General features: G+C 41.3%; 1 protein-coding gene across 1 annotated transcript in view; it reads left to right on the plus strand.

Moving 5' to 3' along the window:
- Window positions 1-19,041, plus strand: part of LOC127572263 (tyrosine-protein kinase JAK2-like) — a 223,318-nt gene that overhangs the window by 145,744 nt on the left and 58,533 nt on the right. The window contains 8 exon segments of the mRNA XM_052019271.1: window positions 3,680-3,803; window positions 5,890-6,007; window positions 12,046-12,063; window positions 12,065-12,183; window positions 15,253-15,335; window positions 15,338-15,429; window positions 15,431-15,490; window positions 15,492-15,575. Of these exon segments, the coding sequence (XP_051875231.1) occupies window positions 3,680-3,803; window positions 5,890-6,007; window positions 12,046-12,063; window positions 12,065-12,183; window positions 15,253-15,335; window positions 15,338-15,429; window positions 15,431-15,490; window positions 15,492-15,575 (698 nt within the window).

Consider the following 19,041-nt stretch of genomic DNA (forward strand, 5'->3'; position numbering starts at 1 on the left):
ACACAGCTCAGCACATCACGGAAACCAGCCTCCCCTCCATGGACTCGACAATACTTCTCACTGTCTCGGGAAAGCAGCCAGCATAATTAAAGACACCACCCACTCCAGAGATTCTCTGTTCTCCTCCCCTCTCATCGGGCAGAAGATAGAAAAGCCTGAAAGCTCATACCACCAGGCTCAAGGACAGCTTCTATCCCGCTGTTACAAGACTAATGAATTGTCCCCAGTACAATCAGATGGATCTCACAATTTACATCATTATGGCCTCGCACCTTATTGTCTGCCTGTACTGCACTTTCTCTGTAACTGTAACACTTTATTCTGCATTCTGTTATTTTCCAGCGTACCACTTCAATGCACTGTTGTAATGAAATGATCTGTATGGACGGCATGCAAACAAGAGGTAAATTGATTTATTATTTTCACTGTACCTCAGTACATGACAATAATAAATCAATTTACCAATTTACCTCAGTGCTTGCATTTCTGCTACTCCATGTTTTGATATGAAGATGGTACTAATATTATTTTATTTCATTTTCAAAATAATTGTGCATAAGTTAAAAAGTCAATTAATCACAAACAATACAACATGAAGGCAGATTTATTGTATAAAATATTTTGTAGCCAACTAACCACTGACCTAGCAACAAGATCTAGCAACAAGCACTTTCTCCTGAAGCTGTCACAAACCCTCAGGGATGAGACCCTGCTGCTGTCAACTGTTAATATGTAGGGAAGGGCCCAGATGAGTCAACCCGTGTATTCTGTTCCTTTCTGAATTTCTGGGCTTACAAACTTGTTTCTTCAATTGTTGCATGCCAATAAAAGTACCTTTTGCACTGATTGCACTGAATAGTTGTCCAAATGGTGCCCAAGGTTAATACCTATTCTGCTTGCAATTGACTGCAATAAAGACATGCATTTATATTATGCTTTCATATCATCCAAAAGCCTTTATAGCCAGTGAAGTGCTTTTCAAATACAGCCTCTGCTGTAAGGTTGGTAGTTTGTGCACAGCAAACTCTCACAAGGCATGGATGAGTTGGACCAAAGGGCCTGATTCCCTGCTGTATGACTCTATGACTCAAAGTAATTAATAGGTTACCTGTTTTAGTTATGTTGACTGAGAGATCAATATTGAAGGAAATTGGGGATAATTCCTTTGTTCTTCAAAACTGAAACTTTTCCCACCTGGTTTCATTAAAAAAAATATTGTTTCTCTGAAAGATAGCACTTCCAAAAGTGCACAACTTTCTCAGTTCCACACTGAGTACTTGTGCTCAAATGTCTGCCGTGGAACTTGAATCCGCAACCTCCTGCATCACAGAGGACAGTATTACCAACTAAACCACAGGTCAATCTCCATTAATAGGCAAACCATCTCAATGACCAAGGTGGAAATATATGCAGCACTGAAAGTGCAGAGCAATTTATAAAGTAAGGAAAAGACATGGTTTAATAACATATGATATTTTAAATGGTTGAGCCCAGACATAATAGGTCTAGCATAGATACAAAGTACTTTAAATTAATTGTTCACTCTAAGCAAATTCTCAATAGTAAGGGAAAGGAGAAGAACATTGAAATCAGTGGTTTCAGAAGCTAAGTGCTTATGACACTTGACTTAAAAATAGAATGTCAGTGGGAACAGCGTAAAATGAAAACTACAATACAAATTCAAATTGATGCTACTGAGTAACTTAAGATATAGTGACTTGCATTTTAAGTTATTGGGGAGGTTTTTATCGTGGCTTGAAAAGATGTTTTGAGGGTCACATCAAAATGCAAATAATCCTTACTGTTTACAACACGGGAGGAAACCATGCAGCCCATTGAATCCATTCCAGCTCCCAGAAGAGCAAACCATCGGATCCATTCCCTCTTTATTTCCCTGCAGCACTGTAATTTATTCTCTTTATTTGTTCCCATTTCACACCCCTTTGATTCTTTCTGACACTGATTGGCACTAAGTGATAATTTACAGTAGTCGTTTAATCTAGCAGCATGCTTTTGTGATGTAGAATGAAACTGGAACACCCGGGGAAAACCCACGTGGTCACAGGGAGAATGTGCAAACTCCACACAGACAGCACCAGAGGTCAGGATCGACCTTGGGTTGCTGGAGCTATGAGGCACACATCTCAGATGTCCTGATGAGGTGTTTTGACCCAAAACATCAACATACACCTTTTGTTGCTTGACCCACTGAGTTCTTCCACCATTCCAGTTCCAGATTCCAGCATCTACAGTCTCTTTTAAGTATTTTGTGGAAGGTCGTTGTAATCAGTAGTGTGTTGTGGCCAGAGATTCACTGGAGGTTGCAAACCATCTGGGTCAGCCATTGATTGAGTTGGAAAGTGAATGGATTAGGCTCTCATTTTTCAATGTTCAACCTGATTTAAGAATGGATGCTGAGCAAGTAACAACAACAGAATCAAGATGTGTCATGTGGCTAGAGACCAAAAGATTTAAGTGGATAGTTGGTAGGTCAAAATGTTGTGTTATGCCCTTTTGAACATCAGGTTTAACCTCAGCTGCCAAATAAGGTTCCAATCCTGGTCTGATATGTACCATGCCAAATTTTATGCAAGGTTTTAGTCAGTAAAAGTTATCATCGGCCAGGCTATAAATTGGGGTCTGACCCAATCCTGGTGCATTCATGCTTGATGGGTTATTTTTAAATTGAGGTGTCAAGGACTGAGATTTCCCTTATATGCTTTGTTGAGCAATCCTGGCTCTGCAATATTTTTGCTTTATTTCACCGGAATAGGAGATAACTTTTCATAAATGAGTTGAGGTCGTATCAACATAATCTCCAACTCAGCCTTCCTTCAAAACAAAATGGTCTAAAATGGCAGATTGCTTTACAGTTGATTACCAGCCAGGGATGTGGTACATTTGAGCAGGTGCATTAACTCTGAGTTCCTCCAGCACTTTTTGTGTGTGTTAACTCTTCATGCCTGTTAATGACTCATGACTAAAAGTGCATGCATTGAAAGTACTACATGATTGAAGGGGAAGCAGCTGCACTGGACCAGCTATTTCGATCCTTGTATTAGCAGTGACATGGGCTTCCAATCATTGATATACTTAGATCTTCCAGCATAGAATGATAAAATCAAATAGAACAGGACTGTATTTAGTCTTTTGTGTTTGTACTAGCCCTGTGAATCAGTTGTCCAGTTGTACTCACCTACCTGATCTTTCACCTTGGTCCTGTAAGTGTGTGCGTAATCTATATATCAAACTCCCTTTGTAGGCCCAAGTACTGCAACCAGTACGCCAGCTGTAACTTGGCTATTGATTTACAAATGGTTAGCATATCTTCCTCATAACTGGATTTTGTTTGATACCACATCTTGCAGTTCATTTAAAGAAACTTGTAATTAAATATTCCCCAATGATGATTTTCACTCCTTGATGCTTTCACCGACAGATTGTTCATTCATTGGAAAAGTAAATGTAACAGAAAATATAAAGTATGATGATGTTTTCCAGTAAAGTTAAATCTGACAGCTGTTATTTTGGACAAGTATCTGATTAACTACAGCCTTCCAATTCTGTAGTAGTTAAGTACATTGATGCAGCAGTTTAAAACCAAGATCAAGTTAATAGCTGAAGAAAAGTCAGTATTTCAGTTTGAATCTACTAAACCAAGATGTTCTTGATTCATTAGGAATTCCCCCAGTGTACAACACCCTGTTTGCCCTGATGAATGAGAAAGACCGGTCATGGTATCCTCCAAACCACATCTTCCACATTGATGAATCAACAGATGAATGCACCATCTATCGGCTAAGGTAGGTTGAAATCTACAAGCACGACTGCCAATCATCTGTAAGCTTTACAATTATTAGTCACAGGATAGAAATATATAATTTCCAATCTCTCTTATTTTAATCAGTGATCTATTGAACATGTTGGTCATGTAATATTCTTGCTCAAACCTTGGAGACAACCTTGGTCATGTTATATGGAGTAGCTTGAAGGGAATATTTACTCCAGTACTTTTCATCTCAAACATTTTAAATTAAATTGTAAAGCATTTTACCAATTTACCAATCTTCCTACTAATGAATTCAGTTTACTTATTTATTTTATCAAAACTTGTCATCATTTTGAAGTCTACTAAGCTTCTCTTGCCCAAAGCAAACAACCCTAGTGTCAACAGTCGAGTCTAGGACCTAGTACTTAACTGTCATACCTGATGGGTGGCACGATGGCACAGCAGTTAGTGCTGCTACCTCACAACTCCAGAGACCCAGGTTTGATCCTCACCTCAGGTATCCAGTCACCTCTTCCTATTGAGTGAAGTTGAGCATTCTTCAGTGCCTTCAAAGCTGCACAAGGAGGCAAAAAGAGACTGTAAGTTAACATCTTTGGGATTGTTGAGAACCATCTTGCAACACGGGCTCAGGTGAATGAAGAGTCCCTCACAATTGCACATTGCAGCCTGCGACGTACATACAGTTGCAGTGTTGGTAAAGTGTCAGGTTCAGGTCATCCTTTGCATATTGGAGATGCCCTGCATGGTTCTGTTGGGGTAATTGGCAATGCTGTTGAAGGTCCAAAAGAAATGGTGAGATTACCCCATAATATAGTTGATCACTGTTAGGCACTAGTGTGACAAATTGGTAACCTGACATTCATTATTCTATGCACATTGTGGTAAGGTTTTACTGCTTTCAAACATGGGTTGCCTCTCTGTTTGCATCCAGAGCTGACAGAATGGGGTCCTCAAGTGATCTGCTGAACCTGTAACACTTGCCTCAACACCGTTAATACCAAGCCTCTCCTCCCCCTCCTCTTCCTCCTAAGACTCCTCTTCCTTCTACTGTTGCACAGTAGGCAAGGATCATGCCTTACAGTGGGAAGACCATTTGACGAGCAGCAGATGATGACAAACAAATATTGTAGGGAGTCTTCTGCTTTGAGCAGATTGTGGAATCTCATCTTGAGGACTCCAATGAAGCTCTTCGTAGCCCCAGAGCTGTGGGTGCAACTGCGAACTCCAACACACGATTAGGAGCGAGGACTAGATTGAGAGTATAGTCCTACAGAAGCCATTCATCCATCCATCCATTGCACTGACTGAAATATGGCAGACATAGCAAAACGTGTGATAAATCCTGGATGCATGAAACTGATTATGAAGATTGGATGTTGAAAGCAAATTAACATCATGCCTGCCACACCAGAAGCATTGGATCCAAAATCTTATAAGGCACTAGGAACACCAAAAGCTTGTGATGGTATCTTCTGATTAATGTATAGCTAGAAATCAGGTATTTGAAGGCCTGCATGATCCACAATTATATTTCTAGGGGCTTATATTTTAAAGCTGTTCAAATACAATTTAACCTGCAAGAATTTTTAAAAAGGCGAATGTTCGGATAAAGGAAAGATGATAATTTGGGAATGAGGGAAATGGAAGCTGAGATATTTTTTTAACTTGAGTATGCAGCAAAATTAAAATTGGTTAATCCTTACAAGACCATTCGCATCTTATTAAATGAATCCCATCTTTCCTCCATAATCTCACCACTATCTTTAGCCAGATCCAGGTATTTTAGGTAACCTTCCTGCTCTTTCAATCTCTTTCTTTACATGAATTACTTTATCACATTACACTGACCATCACCCATAGCAGGCAGATAACATTTGAATGTTAGCGCCTTCTGTAGGTTATGGGCTTGATATTGTAATTTTCTGAACTATTCAGGTTCTGTCTTTCAGATGTTTTGAGATTAGTCAGCAACCTGTAAATGTTTTTTGTGCTAATAGATGTTGCAACCAATTAGATTTGGTTACATTAAAGCCTTTAGACTAAATTAACTAAGATATTAATCACATGATTAAAGTAACTCTTTGATGTTCCCTGCTCAGATTCTACTTTCCACACTGGTATAGTCCTGGACACAGCAGAGCATATCGTTATGGTGTTACCAAGGGTGCAGAGAGCCCTTTCATCGATGATACTATAATGATGTATCTTTTTGCTCAGGTATGGAGTTTCAGATTGGCTTTGATAGAGAAGTGTTGGAGCATACATTTGCCACATTGATATGTACGGAGCCACTGTTGATTTGTCATCTGCAGACAGCATGTAAATGCTTTGACTGAGATTCTTTGTGGTGAGCCCTTAATTTGAGTTGAGTGATGCTGATTAAAATGGAATTGGCTGTATGGTGATCTTTGATTAAATCAACAGTTTCATCTTACATTGTATAAATGGAAAGGTTATATACAGGAGTAGAAATCCTACTTACCCTGTAATGGAAGTAGTGCCCAGATTAGAAAATGAATGTAGCTCTGATGCTACTTGAATTGCAGGAAGGAACTTTTGACATTGCAATGTACCAATGAATGCTGGAATTAAATTTAAGACAAGGGTGTGCAGTTTCACAATGAAAATATGATTTTGTATGTAAGTGTTTCTCTTAATTTAGACTAAAAGTAAGCCTCCCAAATTAACCACAAAGTATGAGCTATAACAGCAGACATTTGGTCCATTTAGTCTGTGTTTGCTCTGTTGGAATATTCCAAAGCTAACTCTGCTTTCTCATGCCCTCCTCAGAGTCCTACATCTCCCTCTACTTCAAATGTTTGATCAGTTTACCTTCTGCCTTAGCCACTTGCCAAGTATTCCAGGCCTCAGTCAGCTCATCATGTAGTGAGTTTCTGAACGCCTGTGATCACTCAGTGGCAATGTCCCATGGCTGGATTCCCAGCCTGTCTTTCCCTCTTCACTCTGTCAAGTACTTCTAGGAGTTACTTCTTATTTTTTTTAAATGCAAGTTTTTTCTTATAATCTTGATTTTGAGAATAGTGCTGTGGTCAAGTAAATGTTGTTGCTACAAACAGTAGTTAGTGCAGTGATATAGTCATCAGTTTGAATTTGGCTTTATATTGGTATATAACCATTCCATAATTGGAACCTACCTTGAGCTTTGAAGTTTGTTTTAATGTCCAGTTTAACCCACTTTATGCACAGCTATTTAGTTGCCTTGCTCCTTTAAAAAAAAACAATACAGTAAAAGGGTAGAGATTCATCTACTCTGGGGACCTAGAAATTACTTTGCACAAACTAATGGTACTGTACAGTTAAAAATTGAACGAACCCAAGACACATAATTCTGGGTGTTTTGTTAGGAAATCCGTCAGGAAATTCATCCCCTGACTTTTTGGCAGGACTTTGATTTAATCTGGCACCTTTATTCCAGTGTAAAACTCCCTAGAATGATGTTATGTGATGCATCAGGCAAAATTTCTCTGCAGTGAAATTCTCAATTTCGCAGGAGACACAAGAGACTGCAGATGCTGGGATCTGGAGCAAAAAAAAACAAGCTGCTGGAGGAACTCAGCGGGTCAGGCAGCATCTGTGGAGGTAAAAGGACAGTTGACATTTCAGGTTGATGCTTCAGTGCATCTGATGCAGGGTTTCGACCTGAAAACTTCCACTATCCCTTTGCCTCTACAGATGCTGCCTGACCCGCTATGTTCTTCTAGCAGTTTTTTGTTTCATTTTCACTGGTGTGAGAAACAAGAGTTCTGTTTACTCGTGGAATAACCAAGTGTTACTAACATAGTTTCCCCTAAGACTGTTCTATCTAAAGGACACATCACCCATCTGGCTTCTTTGCCTTCATTAAGACCTGTAACTTCAAATACATGCCTGAGCTGCCTTGCCCAGGGAAAACACAGTTGCAATCACTGTCTTGGATTCATTCCAGGCTGTTGCTGTTGATCTCTGCCAAGTTGCATTGTATCTGCTCACAGATGTGTTAGGAGGGACATCCAAGCTCCATGCCGATGGAGAGAAAACCATCTACTCAGTTAGTTCACAAGGAACCTCCAGTGTAGGCTTCCCCGAAGTGCAGGCATTCATATTCTGCTCTCAAGTCCTTTCAGTAACGTCTCTAACAATGCTTCTGTCTGAAGTACCTGGCAGTAGCCCTAAAGGGCAGTCTTCTGCCCCCCTTGCACAAACAGCATGCCTCTTGTGTGTACTGTTCATCACCAGCCTATTTGTGCATCCCTCTGACAGAACTCCACCACCCCCCCCCCCCCACCCCCCATGCTACCAGCCTCCCATCACTGCAGCACTTTCATTCAGTAACATCACTATCTAGTAACTGGAAGATTGCAGCTTTTATAATGTTGTGTCCTATTGAGAACTGGCTGCAGAGATTGAGCCTCTGGGATAAAATACCAACAACTATGAGAGCTTGCAGTTGATTTATAGGGAACGCTGCACTGAAACCGAGAACGTTGGTTTTATCACACCACGACACAGGGAAACCCCATACAATTCTGAGAACCTCACAAATGAAGATCTTGATCTTTATGTGACTTTAACAAACAGTTACAGGGTGACCTAGAGCACTGTTTAATGCTACTTAAAAAGTAGTAATGCACATTTTCTAGCCCAGAATATGTTATCATGTACATGTTGAATTCTGTCTATGAAATGTGGTTCCAGTGAATGTTCCATAGTTAAATACAAATGTCTTACCACATAATGCATTTAGAAGTTAAACAAGGACAAATTTCTGTTTTACATCTTGTAGTGTGGGTTCTGTTGTATTGGTCGTGGATTGGCATTTGTAGGATGACAGCAGATCTTTAAGATCTTTTGTACTTAGAGTCATATAGTCATACAGTAGAAACCATCAAGTCCACAGTGACCTGTAAGTACCCATCTATATTGATCTCATTTTCCAGCAACTTGTCCCATAGCCACCTATGCCATAGCACTTTAGATGCTAATCCAAATACTTCTTAAATGTTGTCAGAGTCTCTGATCCACCAGCAGATTTTAACCACTCTCTGGATGAAAATATTCTACCTCAGATTCCCTCTAAATCTTCCTCCTGTTTCTTTAATATCAGCCCACTGGTAGAGCCACCTCTGGTAAGTGTTAAGAATCCCCTTATTATTTTGAATAGTTCAATCATATCCCTCACCCTCCACCGCCCCTCAGCCTTCTCTGTTCCCAGGAAAACCAACCCAGCCTATCCAGTCTCTCCACGTAAGATATAAGATCTTTATTAGTCACATGTACATTGAAACACACAGTGAAATACATCTTTTCCATAGTGATTTTTGGGGGGCAGCCCGCAAGTGTCGCCACACTTCCAGCGCCAACATAGCATGCCCATAACTTCCTAACCTGTACGTCTTTGGAAATGTGGGAGGAAACCAGAGCACCCGGAAGAAACCAGAGCACCCGGAAGAAACCCACACAGACACGGGGAGAATGTACAAACTCCTTACAGACAGTGGCCGGATTTGAACCCAGGTCTCTGGCGCCGTAAAGCATTATGCTAACCACTATGCTACTGTGCCTGCATTAAATCCCAAGCAACAGCCTTGTGAACCAGTCCCCCACACCTTCTCCAATGCAATCATATCCTTCCTGTAGCATGGTGACCAGAACTGCATCTAATATTCCTGCTGTGGTCCTAACCAATGTTCTGTATATTTACTGCAGCTTTAGAGAGATTTAATTTAATCAGTCAGCTGTAAATTCCATAGGTGAATGAGAAAATGCAAACTGACCTAAAGAAATGTTACCTCGCAACTTATGGTAGATTTCTTTCAGTTAACTTGCGTTTAGTGCAGCGTAGTAATTTTCCGTGTGAGTGAAGCAGGGTGAGGTTTAAGCCTGAGAAACTTCACCTCCAAAAGCCCTAAAATTCAGAAACAGCTTCTTCCCCTCTGCCATCAGATTTCTGGATGATCCATGAACCCATGAACACTACCTTGGGTTTTTTGCACTATTTATTTATTTTTGTAACTTACAGTAATTTTTATGTCTTTGCACTGTACTGCTGCTGCAAAACAAAAAATTTCATGTCATATAAGTCAGAGATAAATAATCTGGTTCTAAATTCTGAAATGGCAGGGCTGGCAGTATGGCAACACCTGCCGAATTAGCTATTGACAAACGAGATCTGTCCTTCACCAGCTCTGATAAATATGGGACTCAGTAGTTGCTTGCAGTCCTCAATATAATTTTTGATTGCCCTCAGAAAAAAAACTGCCCTACATCTTGCAAAAATTAACTTAGTACAGTCATCCAACCCAATCACCACCTATCCATTTCCAGAGATTCACCAACCTCCACAACAATGTCTTTGGCATACACAAACTACCATCCCTACTCCCACCCCACATCACCACCACCACATAACACCTTTCTTTACCCTGCCTATAAAGCCCATCTCCGTGGTGAAATACTGCTGAATAGTACCAGCTAGTAATGGCTTATGGTTGAGGTGCAGTGCCCTAGCCACTCTGTACTTTAATAGGCAGATGAAGGTTTTGGATCTTCATTTTCAAAATGTTGCAAAGTTGAAAGATTATTTTTGTAATTTTCTCATATTGCATTCAACTGATGTAAGCATTGCAGGAAAGATCAGCATTTATTACCCAACCCTAACTGGCTTTGAGAAGGTGGCGAGCGCCTTCTTGAACCACTTTAGTCCTGATGCTGAAGGTGACACACAGTGATGGGTTTGGAGGAAGGACCAAGAATTTGAGCAGCTGATGACAAAGGTGCAGTGAGATCCCTCTAAGTCAACAGATGTATGACATGGAGAGAAACTTGCAGGTGATAGTACAACCAGGCACCAATGTAATTGTCCTTCTAGGTAGCCAAGGTCGCGAGCTACAAATTGTAGTCCAAGAAACCATGGTAAATTACCTCAGTCTGCATCTGCATCTTCTGAATGACCAGAGAGGTGGTTGACTCTCTTTGGTTGGAGCATGCTGATTGTCTCACACTTCGTTGTGTGTGAATGCTACTTGCCACTCATCAACTAAGCTTGAATGCTTCCCAGGTGTTGCTGCATGTGAGCATGATTTGCTATTATCTAAGCACTTCTGACTGGGAACTGAACATAGTGCAAGCATTCCGACTTCAGATCCTCTGAGGCAAGGTCATTGATGAAGCATCTGAAGGTAGTTGGGCCTAAGACATTACCCTGAGGAACTCCTGGAGCAGTGTCCTGGTGCTGAGATGAGCAGCATCCAGAACCACAGCTATCTTCCTTTGTGGCAATTATGACTCCATCCAGTGGAGAATACTGCTCTGAATTCCCAGTGGCAAATTTTGTTGGGATTATTGAGGTCAAATACTATCTTGATCTCAAGGGGAGGCGCTCTAGCCTCACCCAGAAATCCATTTCCCTCATCCATGTTTAAACTTGGTTTGTCTTGTAGTGGGGGTGGTACAGTGGTACAGCTAGTAAGCTACTGCCTCACAGCTCCAGCAACCAGGTTCAGTCCTGACCTCTGGTGATTTACGTGTGGGGTTTGCACGTTCTCTGTGTGACTGTGTGTGCTCTGGTTTCCTCCCACATCCCAAGAGACATGCAGGTTAGCAGGTTTGTTAGCTGCTGTAAAATTGTTCTTATGTGTGGGTGAGTGGTGGAATATGGGCAAGTTGATGGGGAGAATAAATTACGTTAGCATAGGGTTAGTGTAATTGGGTGCTTGATGTCAGTACAGACCACTGTATGACTCAATCTCGTGGTATTAGCAGAACCTAAACGGGGCATTGATGACCATGTTATTCCCATGTAATTTCATGTCCTCAGTGGAAAGATGTGTCTGATTGAATGATGCTGATATCCCTAACTTTCCATTCCTTGAAGGCTTCACCCTCCCAGGTCTTGGAGTATTAACATTGACATGTGTTTTGTTTGTCTCTCTGAGTCTGCATTATTATTGAGCTTTGTTTGGAATGTATTAAAAAATCTCTATAACTTTTATGTGGTGTCAGCTGAACATTGTTGAAAACTATAATGATGCATATGAAGGAAAAAGTTAAAGGAGGCATAATGCATTGTTTTACAGATGCTGGAATGGGAGTCTATTTGTCTATGACCATTGCCCAAGCTCTGCTTTCCTTTAACAGGAGATGCAATAAGAACACCAGCAATTCCTTCCAAGTAGAGACATAGAGATATTATTGATAAGTTGAAAACCTGATGTAGATTAAAGAGCTACCACCTGAACTTTGCTTTCCTTCCATAGTGGCGTGATGATTTTGTTTAACGGATGGGTCAAGATCCCAGCAACACATGAAATGCAAGAGGAATGTCTCGGTATGGCAGTGCTTGATATGATGAGGATGGCAAAGGATAAGGACCAATCCCCTTTGGACATTTATTCGTTCAAAAAGGTAAGGGGTATTATTGCACTGCACTTTCTCTGTAGCTGTGACACTTTACTGTTACTGTTTTTACCTGTACTACATCAACGCACTTTGTACTAACTCAATGTAACTGCACTGTGTAATGAATTGACCTTTACGATCGTTTTGTAAAACAAGCTTTTCACTCTACCTCGGTATAAGTGACAATAATAAACAATACCAATGTATAAAAGTGGACCATACTAATCGTTATCCTCAAGACACTACATGGACCGAGAGGATTGGTGAAGTTGATATGTGGCTTTTCTATCAGAAGGCACCAGGACCAGTTTGATGATAATAACCAACTGATCCATGCTAATTAATTGTAAAGTTAAGGGGTTCTTGGATTGACAACTCTACTCTGCTCATGGGAAAGGAAAAGGCTTTACAGGCACCTGATGGCTGATGTACAACAGACAATCTGTGGCATACTGAGCAGATGATGGGTGGAAAACTATAGGAGATCAATCACTCTTTGAAACCAAGACATGCAGACTCTTCAGTCATTCAAGACCATTAATGACACCCAACACCCAAGGGTCCACCTTGCTGAAAAGCAGAGGACAGAGACAAACACCACCTGCTCAACAAAGCACTTCAAAGAACTCCTTAACCATGACTCAGTCCTTGACACAAGTTTCAGTGACTCCACCACACATTGCCACCCTGATTCACAAAAGGTTGAAAAGGCCAAATGCCAGCTAAAAACCATCAAGGCTTTGGATCAGATGATATTTCACTGATGTTCTAAAAGCTGGCAGAAAGGAACACTAGTCAATAATTCACAATTTCATTTCCTACATCTGTAAAGATGTGTCTATGCCAGGAGAACTCAGGTCCCATAGTCATGAACATCTTCAAGAAACGAGATAAGTCCAATTGCAGTAACTGCAAAGGGGGTCTCTGCCACAGGGAAGGTCATCAGCAAGGTGTTCCAAGACTGTAGAAGCTGGGAGGGCTTTTCTTCGAGCAGGGATAATTATGCCCCTCGTAATTTTATAAACCTCTATAAGGTCATTCCTCAGCCTCCTACATTCCATTGAGAAAAAATGTAGCCTATCCAATCTCTCCTTATAAGTAAAGCCCTCCACTTCAGGCACGTCCTAGTGAATCTCTTGTGCACTTTTTCTAATGCTGCAACATCGTTTCCTGCAGTGTGGCAACTAGAAATGTTTCACAATAGTTGAAGTATGGCCTGACCAATGTTTTCTACAGCTGCAACATGACAGCCCAACTCTTTTACTTAATGCCTTGGCCTATGAAAGCAAGCATGCCCAATACCTTCTAATCACTACCCTATCCACCTATGTTACCATTTTCAGGGAGCAATAAATTTACAACCTCAAAGTCCTTCTAGATATAAATACTACTAACAGTTGTCTGGATAAAATTCCATCTGCAACCACACCACCCAAATTAACAACTGATTCCCTGTACTTCTGTATCCTTTCAAAACCCTCCTTTGCTACCTACTACTACACCAATTTTTGTGTCATCTGCAAACTTACTAATCAAACACCTACATTCTCATTCCATGTCATTTATACATATATGACAAACAATGATAGTTCCAGCACTGATCCCTGCAGTACACCACTGGTTGCAGACTCAAGTGAGAAAAAGACCCCCTTGACCACTACCCTATGTCTCATATCACCAGGCCAATTTTGGAGCCAATTTGCCAACACACCTTTGATCCCATGTACCTGAAACTCCTGGTCCAGCCTACTGTGCGGGACTTTGTCAAAAGCCTTGCTAAGTCTACATATACCACCTCTACTGTCCTGCCTTCATCATTTTTCTTAGTTATCTTCACAAAATATTCAATCAGACTTGTAAGACAAGATTTCTCCTGCACAAAAACATGTTGACTCCTAACCAGTTTCCCACCCTTACCAAGTGAACATAAATCCTGTCCCTTTGAATTTTTTCCAATAATTACCTACAATTGATGCAAGGTTCACTGGCCTATAGCTTCCTGGCTTATCCCTACTGCCCTTTTGAATTAGGAGACAACATTAGCTGTCTTCCAGTCTTCTGGTACCTCTGCTGTGGCTAACAAAGATGCAAAAATCTCCATTAGAGCCCCAGGCAATCGCTTCCCTTGCTTCCCATGCCACCCTGGGATTGATCCCACCGGAACCTTGGGGACTTATCCACTTTGATGTGTTCCAAAATCTCCAACATTCCCTCCTTCCTGACACAGACATGTTCCAAAATATCAATGTACCCCTTCTAACTCTCCATCCTCCACATCTTTCTCCCTGGTAAAAACAATGAGAAGTATTCATTGAGGATCCCACTCATATCTCCTGGCTCCACACACAGATTTCTCTTTGAGATCTCTGAGGGGACTACCTCTACTCTTGCTTCTGATATGCTTATAAAAGGTTGGGGATTCTCCTTAATCCTTCTTGCCAAGGCCATTCATGACCTCTTTATGCCCTCCTACTTTCTTTCTTGAGTTCTCTCCTGCATCCCTATAAACCTCAAAGGGCTCTCGAAACTAAATGCTGACATATAATCAAACCTTCAATTTCTTCTGTAAACCAAACAGTTATTACACTTGCTGTAGCTGTGCTTATATCCTGCCTTTCCCAAAGATTGTGTCATTGAACAATGCACGAATTGATTGTGTTTGAGTGACCATGGTACAAACATTCCTTCCAGCGGGCGTAGGCCCAATATAGTGGGTGAGATTTTTGGGCTCTCACATCCCATAACTTGAACACTGCCTCCCAAAATTTACGGCCTAAATTCAGAGCAGGAGCTCCAATCTGGTCTGTACCTGCCAGGACTGCCTAGTTTATGAATCAGACTCTGGACTTCCTGATGCAGAGTCGACGATATCATTGCAGATGCTAGTGTTATATTGTTGTGCTTGTAACTTTTGCAGTGTGATGTATTTCTTAAGGAAGGAAAATCTTTATTTGTTTATTGTCCACTAATCTTGTGTAATTTTATTTGCCAAAGATTTTTCAAACAGCTCACCATGAATGATTATTTCCATTTCAACTATTAATTATATATTGTTTTAATTCCAGTTATAAATCATTGTTGCCGGAAAATGTTCGCCTACAAATCCAGAATTACCATTTTGTGACAAGGAAGCGGATCCGATATAGATTTACAGGTTCATCCGTCAGTTCAGCCAATGCAATGCAAGCGCACGAGATTTGAAGCTGAAATACCTCATTAATATGGAAAATTTGCAGCCTGCTTTATTGCTCTGAGTATTTTGAAGTGAAAGAACCTGTGTGCGGCCCTTCAGGAGAAGATATATTATACAACCATCATTGTAACTGGAAATGGCGGCATTCAGTGGATGAAGGGGAAGTATAAAGACAATGAATCTCAGTCTGATCAGGTAATTGCCACAATAATTTAATGCATTTAATATAGAATAAACAAGCAGCCAATCAAAGGCGCAACAGATAAAAACATTTCATTAGTAATGTACTAATCCAGTTTAAAAAGAAGTTCAATTGCAGTTCACCTTCCATAACATATTTACTTGAGCTTATACAGGTCAATGTCTGAACTGACCCTGTGAGACTACACTATGAGCACGATGGTAAACACCCAATGATGTCCATGTCATTAATGAATTGGAGAAAGGACCAAGTTTTCAGTGGCCAAATTGGCATATGACAAAAATAGGTGGGAAAGCAAGTGGTGAGGAGAATACAAACAGTTGACAGATGAATATTGATAGGTTAGGTGAGTGGGCAAGAAGTTGGTTAATGGAGAATGGATAATGTAGGAAATTGTTCATTTTGGAAGGAAGAGGTAAGCTTGTGCAGATGACACAAAAGTCAATAGTGTTGTTGATAGGAGGATATTCATAGGCTTCAGGATAACGTAATTTGATTACACGGTCAGAGCAAAGGCAGATAGAATTTAATCTTGATAAGTTAATCTTTGTAAAGACATACACGATGGATGATAGAGCACTAGAGCGTATTGAAGGTAAAGAGGGATCTCAGTGTACAAGTCCAAGGATCGCTCAAGGTGGCAGCACAGATGGATACAATAGAGAAGAAGGCATATTGGATACTTGCCTTCATTCACTGGGGCCTAGTGTATAAAAGCAGGAAGATGATGGTATAACTTTCTAAACCATAAGTTAGTTCACAGATGGAGTATTGTATACATTTCTGGTTGCCATATTATAGAAAGGACTTGATTGCACTACAGAAGGTGCAGAGGATATTCACCAGGATTGTACCTGGGGTGGAGTGCCTTACTTATGAGACTGGATAAGCAAGATAAATTTGTTTTCTTGGATCAGAAGAGGCTGACAGGAGTCCGGATAGAGGTAGACAAAACTGAAAGCTACAGACAGAGTAGATAGTAGGAAACTTTTCCCTACAGCAAAGGTACCTAAAACTAGAAGGCTTAGTTTGGGTAAGGGGTGAAGAGATTAGAGGGCATTGGAGAAGCCTAGGTGAATAACGGTACGGCATTTTGTAGAAGGCACCTTGGTCAGCATGGATGAGTCGGGCTGAAGGGACTGTTTCCGCGCTGTATAACTCTTGTTACTCTATTTGTAGATGGTGTCGTTAGTAGCCATTAATAGTGGAGGGAACAGGTATCTAGGGTGATGGATGGGGTTCCAGTCCACTGGGCAGCTTTGTTCACAATAGTACTTTGGACATTGAATGTTTTGGATCTGTATTCATCCATTTCAAAAGGGAAAACCTTGCTTGACCAACCTTAGAACCATTAGAACAATACAGCACAATACAGGCCCTTCAGCCCACCAAGTATGTGCCGACCTTCAAACCACTCATAAGACTAAGCTAACCCCATATGCTTATCTATCAATCCCTTGAACTTGCCCAACGTATCAGCCTCCACCACCACCTCCGGCAGCGCATTCCATGCACCAACCACTCGCTGGGTGAAAAACCTCCCTCTGACGTCTCCTTTGAACTTCCCACCCATTACCTTAAAGCCAATGCCCTGTTGTATTGAGCATTGGTGCCCTGGGAAAGAGGCGCTGGCTGTCTCCTCTATCTATTCCTCTTAATATTTTGTATACCTCTATCTCGTCTCCCCTCATCCTCCTCCTCTCCAATGAGTAAAGCCCTAGCTCCTTTAGTCTCTCCTAATAATCCATACTCCCTAATCCAGGCAGCATCCTGGTAAATCTCCTCTGCCCCTTTCTAGCGCCTCCACATCCTTCCTATAATGAAGTGACCAGAACTGGACACAGTACTCTAAGTGTGGTCTAACCAGAGTTTTGTAAAGCTGCATCATTACTTCGCGGCTCTTAAACTCGATCCCACAATTTATGAAAGTTAACAGCCCATAAGCTTTCTTAACTACCCATCCATCTGTGTGGCAACTTTCATTGATCTGTGGTATGAACCCCCCAGATCCCTCTGCTCCTCTACACTATCCAGAATCCTGCCATTTACCTTGTATTCCGCCTTGGAGTTTGTCCTTCCAAAGTGTACCACCCCACACTTCTCCGGATTGAACTCCATCTGCCACTTGTCAGCCCAGCTTTGCATCCTATCAATATCCCTCTGTAAGCTTCGACAGCCCTCCACACTATCCACAGCACCACCGATCTTTGTGTCATCTGCAAACTTGCTAACCCCCCCTTCCACCCCCCTCATCTAAGTCATTAATAAATGTCACAAAAAGTAGAGGTCCCAGAACCGATCCTTGTGGGACAACCACTAGTCACAGCCTCCAATCCGAATGCACTCCCTCCACCACAACCCAATGCTTTCTACAGGCAAGCCAATTCTGAATCCACACGGCCAGGCCTCCCTGGATCCCTTGGCCTCTGACCTTCTGAAGAAGCCTACCATGAGGAACCTTGTCAAATGCCTTACTGAAATCCATGTAGACCACATCTACTACACTACCCTCATCAATCTTCCTGGTCACCTCCTCAAAGAACCCTAACAGGCTAGTGAAGCAAGATCTTCCCTTCACAAAGCCATGCTGGCTGTCCCTAATCAGTCCATGATTCTCTAAATGCTCATAGATCCTATCTCTAAGAATCCTTTCCAACAGCTTGCCCACCACAGACGTAAGGCTCACTGGTCTGTAATTCCTCTGGACTATCCCTACTACCTTTTTTGAACAAGGGGACAACATTCGCCACCCTCCAATCCTCTGGTACCATGCCCATGGACAACAAGGACTCAAAGATCCTGCCAATGGTTCAGCAATCTCTTCCCCTCACCTCGCGAAGCAGCCTGGGGAATATTCCGTCAGGCCCTGGGGACTTATCTGTCCTAATACTTTCTAACAGCTCCAACACATCCTCTCTCTTGATATCTACATAATCTAGAACATTACCCTTACCAACACTGTCCTCTTACGGACATTTTGAGAGAGTGCGCTAAGGTAATACAGTAGATGTTCACTTAACAAAAGTAATACATTAGATGCACCATAACAGAATAAATGGGAAAATGCCAGAATCAGGGACAAGTTTCAGAATGGATCAAAAAACAAGAAAACTGCAGATGCTTGAAACCCAAAATAAAAAGATAGAATGCTGGGGAATATCCAGTAGATTAGGCAGCATTTGTGAAGTAAAATAAGTCAACAATTCAGGTTAATGACCCTTACCAGAGCTGGAAAAGTTGAGAAACAAATGTGTTTTAATTTCCTACATTTGTGAGAGAAGGAGAGGACAAAGGGAATGGTGAAGATTGAGATTGTCATGGTGATGCAGTTGCTTTTGGTGCCTTCTTAGAGAGGCATCTGTCTACAAGAATGAAAATGGAAGGTAATGAGTAAAGGCAGTAAAGAGAGAGAGAGAGAAAGAAAACTGATGCTGATTCTGAAAGTCACAGAGTCCACAG

This window comes from Pristis pectinata, chromosome 7 (genome assembly GCF_009764475.1).
Source record: "Pristis pectinata isolate sPriPec2 chromosome 7, sPriPec2.1.pri, whole genome shotgun sequence".
NCBI classification, from domain to species: domain Eukaryota; kingdom Metazoa; phylum Chordata; class Chondrichthyes; order Rhinopristiformes; family Pristidae; genus Pristis; species Pristis pectinata.